This window comes from Ailuropoda melanoleuca, chromosome 12, assembly GCF_002007445.2.
Source record: "Ailuropoda melanoleuca isolate Jingjing chromosome 12, ASM200744v2, whole genome shotgun sequence".
Classification (NCBI taxonomy): domain Eukaryota; kingdom Metazoa; phylum Chordata; class Mammalia; order Carnivora; family Ursidae; genus Ailuropoda; species Ailuropoda melanoleuca.
In genome coordinates this window covers 81635205-81643237 of record NC_048229.1, presented here as the reverse complement: position 1 = coordinate 81643237, position 8033 = coordinate 81635205, and the positions used below count along the sequence as shown (strand labels likewise).

General features: G+C 59.7%; 1 protein-coding gene across 1 annotated transcript in view; it reads right to left on the bottom strand.

The window, feature by feature from the left end:
- Nucleotides 1-5927, bottom strand: part of LOC100468119 (tubulin beta-3 chain) — a 14816-nt gene extending 8889 nt beyond the window's left edge. The window contains exons 1-2 of the mRNA XM_034639053.1: nt 2936-5927; nt 2492-2617 (exon numbers count right to left, since the gene is read on the bottom strand). Coding sequence (XP_034494944.1) covers nt 2492-2617; nt 2936-3885 — 1076 coding nt within the window. The 5' untranslated portion in view covers nt 3886-5927. The remainder of the gene's footprint in view (nt 1-2491; nt 2618-2935) is intronic.
- Nucleotides 5928-8033: the final 2106 nt, after the last annotated feature.

Below are 8033 nucleotides of genomic sequence, written 5' to 3'. Positions count from 1 at the left end.
GGGTGGGGCGGGAGTCTGGGGGCCCCGCACACTGAAGGGAGGGGCTGGCGGGCTCCAGGGAGGACAATAGAAGCCCCTCTTGGCTCTCGGACCCCGCCCAGGCTGCCCTCTCGGGTCCCACCTCTGCGGCAGCCCCACCCCACGGCTTTGCAAGGACAGTCTTTCTTCCCCACACCCATTCAGGGACCAAACCCATGTTCCCACCCCAAAGACCGAGATGGACGCCTCTCAGCTCCCTGTCTTGTGGCATGAAGGGACAAACAAGGTACTCTGAGCTTTGCTGGATCCCTTAGGGGTGGGGGAGGCAGGAAAAGGCTGCAGCAGGCATTGAAACCTCCAGAAGAAAGCATGGGGCAGGGCTCAGAAACGCCTAGTCAGAAGGACGGCGGGTTACAATGGCAGCTCTGAGCCGCGCGGTCCTTCTCTGCAGTGGGGCATACCGCCCACCCCACCCCCCTCAGGACCTGGTACATGGGGATGTATCTTGCCAGGTACAGTGCCTGGTAGGCAGCCGCTGCTCAATGAATACTGGTGTCAGGAATTACCGAAAGGACACAAGCCAGGCGAGGGACTGACAGGGTGGGGAATGGTAGGCAGTGATTTCTGTCTGACTCACGTCCTGGTGTCACCTGGACTCTTGGTCCAAGTGAGGCCAACACACCATGGTGGTAGGGGCTATGTAGTAAGACGGCGTGTGCATAAGGCAGAGATGGGGGATTCTTGGGGGGAAATGGGGAAAGAGGGTCCCCTGGGAAGAAGAGAAAGGAGGGTATCAAGTTGACATGCAGTATAGACATTATATTACACATACATAATACCGCTGGCTTAATATTCTACTGGGGTCAGACATTGTAGTGAAACCACATTAAAATAAAGTCCTGATATTTCAGGTCCCACGAACAGCCGGCTGAACAGGCCTGTCTAGGCTGCACTCAGGAGTGCATTGACAGGGTGTGGCTGTGCATAAGCCCCTCTTTCCCCCCACCCTGAAGCTCTTCAGTTTGGCTAGTCTAGAAATGGGTCTTTTGTTCTCAAGAGACACCCCTCCCCCACAATGTGTCCATGATGTGGCTTTCTGTGGTTGGCTTCCGGCTGCCTGGGGCCCCTCCCTGTCCCCGTTCAGGGGGTCCTTGGTGAGCATTTGGCTCTTCCCCAGAGCTGGCTGCACCTCCCTATCTGAGCAAAGGAAGCAGCTTTGCAGCATTCTGTTGGCCAAGACCCGTTATCCACATGCCCTGCCTCCCTGCGTGATGGCATCGGGCCAGGCCAGCTCTCCCTCCATCCCCAGAGGGCTCTGGTGCCAGGTTCAAGGCTGACTCACCATCCTGTCTCCCAGCAAAGGCTGGCCCTGCCGGGAACCAGCTCCTGGCCTTGAGGCCAGCAGTCTGGGCTGAAGCTGCCAGCATGGGTGGGGACTGGCAGGGCAGAGTTGGGGGTGGCTGGCCAGTGGCTGCAGAAGACTTTAGACATTACTAGACCTGCCTTCAAACTGGCTGGTACCATCACCCTTGCCACCGCCAAACCTGTATCAGGAAGGGGGTCGACTGCACGCTCAGTATCTGTGGAGGAAACCAGGTGGGCTCTTCAGTGAGAAACCCAGGTTTGCAACAGAGGGAGGACCCAAGGGCTTCCAGCACCAGGCAGCAGGGCTCACCCCAGATGTGTACGCCTTCGCTGCTGGACTTGGACAGTCCCTGGACAGCCTCACTCCATTCTGGGAGGTCTTGCCTCAAATACTTCCTTGGAGGGCAGCCCTGGGGGAGAGCAGACCCCAACCCCCAGTACACTCTGTGCTGTGGGCAGACATGGAGGAGGCGCAGAGTGACTGGGCTGCGACACGGATGTGCTCAGGCTGAGGTCACATATGGGTCATGGCGGTCCTGCTTCTGCTGCAGCTGAGAGCAGCCTGGGCGGTGCTGAGTCGGGTCCCCATGGAGGCGACTGGGGCGGGGCAGCTGCTGTTTCTCACTGTAGTTGCTCTGAGCTGGGGTTTACACCATGAAGAGAAAGCTACGACACAGGCCCAGAGCGGGTGTGATTGGGGCCCCCGCACTCTCCCCTCGGGCACTCTGGGGCCTTTGGGGCTGTGGCTACTTCACCCGGGCGGGCCAGGCATGGTTTCTGGCTGGTTTCTGGGATTCGCTTCTCCCTGTCCATCACCCTCAACCCCACCCTTGCCCCTCCCCCTTCCTCCTCCCTCCAGCTTCAAGCCATTTCCGGAAGGAGGTGAGGCGGGTGGGGATGAGTGCACACCAAGCACAGCATTTATTAATAGTCGGCTTCCCAGCCCTGAGACCCTGGACACTGGCCCCTGATTCAGGCTGGCAGCCTCTGCCCTGGCCTGCGCAGGCGCTGGCCGGCCCTGTCTGCCGGGTACGTGCGGCACACGTGGATGGGCCCCCCGCTCTCTGGTCACCACCGAGCCTTAGATCAGCCGCCCTCCACTGCAGCTCCTGTAGATGTGGTCCCTCTGCCTCAAACAGGAGATCACCGCTTTCGGAAGCGGTCGTGGGGGGCCAGGCCTTGCTGGTCACAAAGCCCCTTTTCTTGGGGCCCTCCTGGGGAGCAGTACTTGTCATGCTCCCCACACTGAGACTCCAGGCTCAGATCCCCAGACCTGGCAGCAAAGGTGGGTGTGTGCAGAGCTTGCCTGGTCCCTGGGTGGAGGTGGAGCTCTCCAGGAGTGGGCAGAGACGGAAGCCTGGGACCTGCCTCTGCTGCCTGTGGCCCCGCCGTCTCCCCAGCTCCTCCGCTCTCCGCGGCAATCCTGGAGATTGGTGCTTCTTCCTTTCTCCGGCCCCAGAGGGTCCATGCATCCACACCTCCAAATCATCTCGTCTGTCCTTCTTGGCAAGTGGCTGCTCCGGTCACATAGGCCACATGATATCACCACCTCCCTCCGCCCAGCACCATGGCCTCAAGCCTGCGGCCTCACCAGGAGCACAGCATTACCTCTTGGAGCGTCTTTCGGAGCTCCTGGCTGCGGAAGGCGTAGATGAGGGGGTCAACGATGGAGTTGCAGATGATGAGGGTGAGGAAGAGCTTGAAGTTCTTGAAGACGCAGCCACAGATGGGGTGTTGAGGGCAGAGGACCATGAGCGAGAGGTGCAGGAAGAAGGGGCCCCAGCAGAGAAAGAAAACGCCCAACAGGGTGGTGAGCGTGGCAGCGCCCTTGAGGCCAAAGCTCTGGTGGGCAGGGCGCTGCCTCTTATGGAGACGAGCAATGCCTCGGGCGTGCTGGCAAGCCCGGGCAAGCATGTGGACGTAGAGCACGGCCATGAGCACCAGCATGGCTACAAAGAAGCTGACAAGACAAAGGAGGACGGCCGTGTGATTGTAGTAGGCAATGAAGAGCGTGCTGGACAGGACGCTAGCCACCCAGATAGTGGAGATGGCCCGCCACGCCCGGGGCAGTGTGACAATGTTATGGTATCGCAGCGCATAGAAGATGGAGATGTAGCGGTCCACGGCAATGGCGCCCAGGAAGCAGAGGCTGGACACCATGGCGCCACAGATGAGTACGTCAATGATGTCATCCAGCTGCTGCACCACGGCGGCCCGGGTGGCCATGGCGCCTGCCTCCAGCAGCAGCATGACCGTCGTCTCCAGCACGTTGCTTACGCTCACCAGCAGGTCGGACACAGCCAGGCAACAGATGAAGTAATACATGGGCGAGTGCAGGTTGCGGTTCTTGGCGATGGCGGCCACCACCAGCACGTTCTCCACCACACTCACCAGCCCCAGGCTGAGGAAGAGCCCGTCAGGAATGGACACCTCCAGGCACCGGGGCCCTGTCTGGTTGGCAGCCAGCCTGAGGTGAGGGGTGGCTGGGGGGGTGGAGTTGAGGGAGCCCAGCAGCCTCCTCTGGGGGCCCTGCATAGACATAGTCCCAGCAGGGAGCAGGAAGGGATCCTCACTCTCAGGCGTCCCGCTCAGCTCATGGTGCCACCAGCAGAGCTCGTGTCCCCCAGGACCACCCTCACATTCACCCTCTCCCTGTCTGTACCGATGTCAGCTCGGCCATGACCCAGCTGAAGAGACCCCAGCTTCCCACCAGAGTGGTCGCTTCCCAGCCAGGACCCCAAGCTCCCTTGCACCAACCCCCTAGTCTCTGCGAACCCCAGGCCCTCAGCCCACCTCCCCACCTCTTCTGTGGAGGTGCTGTTGCTCAGGTCCTGTCATACGTCTTTATGCTGCTTGCTGGCTCGTGGCTGGCCAGGCCTCCTCCTTCTCCAGGCTGGGGTTGGCTGAAGTCCCAGAAAGAATGAAGCCTTTCTCCACATCTTTAAAGTCCCCGGAGCCCCTCCTCCTGAGGGTGGCCACATGATGGGCATGCACCCTGGACACACAATCAGAGAGCACCCACGCACAGTACCCCGGCAGGCCTTCCTCCAGGCAGTACAAATGGCAGCCAGGCTCCAAGGACACCCGACTCTGGGGCTCAGCTGGACGTCTCCCGTCTCACCTGTGCTCAGCCAACCAGCGCTCCCAGCCTGGCTCCTCTCCCAGTGCCTGCTGATGTGGGGGCCTCCTCTACAGCTGCTCCAGGCCCCCTGCAAACACCACCTCCTCCTTGGAGCCATCGCTGATCTCCGGCCACCCACCTGATGCCACTCTGCCACTCGTTGGCTGTTGACCATCCACCCCCAGCCTGAACCCCTAACTCCCTACCCCATGGTAGATGCTAAGGGCAACCCCTGCCCCCCAGGACGCCTGCCCCCTTCACGGAGCCCTGTGGAAGGGCATCCCAGCCGCACCAGGGTCTTGGTCAGCCTCACCCTCCTGTCGGGGGAGGGGCAGGGACAGAGCTGCCAGCCCTGGCCTGACAGCCCCCACTTCCTCTGCAGAGAAACCACTTCAAGGGCAGACCTCTGTCTCCAGCCACATGGTAGGCCGCGCTCCAGGGCACTCCCAGCACTTTCTCACTGAAGACTGAAGTTCCTCCTCTACAGAGCAGAGGGGGGAGGGGGAACAGAACAGTCTGGACAGGGAGCAACTTGAAGCAACAAGACAGGTCAGGGCCTTGTTCAGTGGTGGCTGGGAGGAGGCTGAGAGGGAGGTCTCAGTGTTTTGAGTGTCATCTGTGACATTCCTGTGCAAGCCCACTTTCTCTCCCCCACCCGAGTCCCAGGAGGCCCACATGTCATCACATATTCGTGCCCACTTACAATTTCGTGCCCCTTCCATCGGCAACACCCAACTGACAAAGCTGCCCCCCCTTTGTGCTTTCTGCTGAGGTACATCGTACATGAAAGTACACGACTTGTGAATATGCAGGTTCGTGGATGCCCCAACCTAAACAAAGCCAGGAAAGTAGCACCCCAGACCAATCAAGAAAACATTAATTGCCCCAGAACACCTAGGGCATCCGCCTGCCCTGGAGCCACTCCCTGACACCCTGGTGGCCGTGCGTCGTTGTCTTTAATGTACAGACACCATTGGGCATCTCCTGTCTGTCACAAACAGTACCTGCTGGTGGACACAGGCCGCGTGTTTGTACAGGGTGACACGTGGGAGTGGACCTGTTGGCCTGTTGCTGGCAGGGCACGAGGACCCGCCTCCCCACGTAGAACATGGAAGACACCCCACACCCCACAGGCACAGGCACAGGATGGGCCCACACACCAAGCTCCCTGCCCTGGGTGGACTTCACAACTCCCATTCGCTCCTCCTGATGGAGAACCCTAAAGGGAGCAGAGGCTCCCAGGACCACGGGGTGGGGCCACGGCCAGTGAGGGGCTGTGCAGGCACCCATGCCTTGAGTCCCAGGACTCACAGTGCAGCTGTCCACCAAGGACCACCTTCCTGAGCACCTTCCCCCTCTGGGGGCACCACCTGAGTGTGTGCTGGGGGGACAGCCTTGCCCCCTGCTTGCGTCAGCACACTGCATGGGTGTGTCTCCAGCTCCATAAATGAGGCCTTTGAGATGGACATGCTTCCCCTCCCCCACCCACCCCGCCCCGAGACTTCAAAGAGCGTGAGAACTGGACAGCCTCTGGCAGGCAACCAGTCCTCTTCCCGGTGAGGCCTCGGGACTCCCCATCTGGTTCTGATGTGCCCGTTGGGGACTTCGTGGGAGGGAGACTCTCAACTCTGTGATTAGTTATGGTTATGAGGGAAATGTCCACATGACATCACAGATACTCTTACGGCCAATGATATCAACTTGATCTCTAGTGCCCCTGGGAGAAACTGAGGAACGGCCAGGAGACAGGTGCTGGACACAACTGTCCCCTCAGAGCATGTACCAACATAACCCACAAGTGAGCAGGCCTTGACAACAGGAGCCTCTGTTGTTGGGTCCCCAGCACCAAGAACAGTGCCAGGCACACACCAGGCCCGCAACATGCGAGCATTCAAGGCATAAATGAGCTTCATGGGGGAGCCGGAGTGTAGAAAGCCCCTCACTGTGGAGTCCAGGGAGATAACCAGCGTCCAGCCATGGCCACACCAGGAGGTGGGGGTCACCACCTGACCAGAGGGCCCAGGCACTGCTTCCTTCATGGAGGTCCCCCCCGAGGGCCAGCCGGGAGACACAGCCGCAGAAGCAGCCATGCGGGGCGTACACCCTGCTGCTCCTGGCTCTTGGCAGGGTGGGACCTCAGCAAGGCCTGGCCCAGAGCTGGGTCTCGGGGAGTTCTTCGCACTCAGGGAGGGGAACACCTTGTGTGCTCACCCTGTGGTGTCTGTGCAAAGACCCTGAGGTAGGGCCTGACTTGGTGGGAGAAGGCATAACCCATTAGCAATCTGTCCACGGGCAGCAGGAAGCCTGGAAGGAGCCCATTCACTGTTGCCTGGACACTGGGGAGCAGGGCAAGCCTTCAGAGCAGAGGTTTAGATGTGAGAGAGCTGGCAGTCTTCTCATCTCCATGGAAACAGAGCTGCAAGTAATGACTTAAACCCGAGCAGTCTGGCTGAGCACTGATGATTTAATAATCTCTCAGGACAGCAGGCCCAGGAAGTAAGCAGTTTCACCATGGTTTGGGCCCAGCCTCTCTCTGCCTCACTATCTCTAGGACACTGTCTCTTTTAGAAGGTCATCAACTCCTGGTTGTAAAATGGCTGCTGCGGCTCCAGACAGCACATCCCCATCTGGATGTACTTAAGGCTGTAAGAGGTAGAGTGCCAAGCTCTCCTTGCTTGCCTGTCATTATCAGAGAACCAATCCCTTCCTGGAGGAACCCAGTAGACCCCTGTCCTGTTGGCGGACGCTTACCACAGGACACCCTCGTGGGAGAAATGTGGATCCAGGACCACCTGGGATTATTTCAATCATCCTCGATCCCACCCACCAAATCCAGTTACCGTGACAAGGCATTAAGCATGGGTAGTAACTGACAGACATCAACACGACCGCAGGGCACTGTCCTTGCCGTGGGTGTTCAAAGCAGAGGCTTTTGTTGACCCCCAAATGCTGGGGGTTCCCAGCAGGATAAGCTCACAGGTCTCCCCGGCAGGTGACTGCACATCAGTGTCTAGAACAGCGTGCGGGACCTCCCGGGAGGCTCCGCCGACACTGATCCTGTCTCGGAGCGTGTGGGCATTGCCTCTTCCCACCCTCCGTGGGCTACCTACAGGGGGTGGAGGGCCGGGAGTGTGCCCAACAGCCTGGCAGCTCACCATGTCAGCGTCCTTGACCCGCCCACAACCAATCAGGCTCCTGAGTGACAGGCAGCTGTGTGTGGTGCTGAGCCGCGGAGCAGGCCAGAACTTGCCCCAGGTGATGAGCCCTCCCGCATGTTCTGTTCACTTCCCCTCCCTCCTGATCAAACACCCTCTAATCTCTGCCACGTAGTCTCCAGAGCTGCCAGGACATCCTTCCCGAGGTCCACCTCTCAGCCTCCCTCCAGCTCAGGGTTGCCCTGTTTCCCAATAAAATCACTTTCATTCTGTACCAGTGGTGCTGAGCCCAAGGACTCCGGTGTCAGCCCCTCCAGCCCCGGCCAGCCTGTTCCGAGTTCCCAATGGAAGCAAACACCTCAGTGTTCTCAGCAGGGATGTTGCACTGGAAACCTGTGGGACCCTCTCTACTC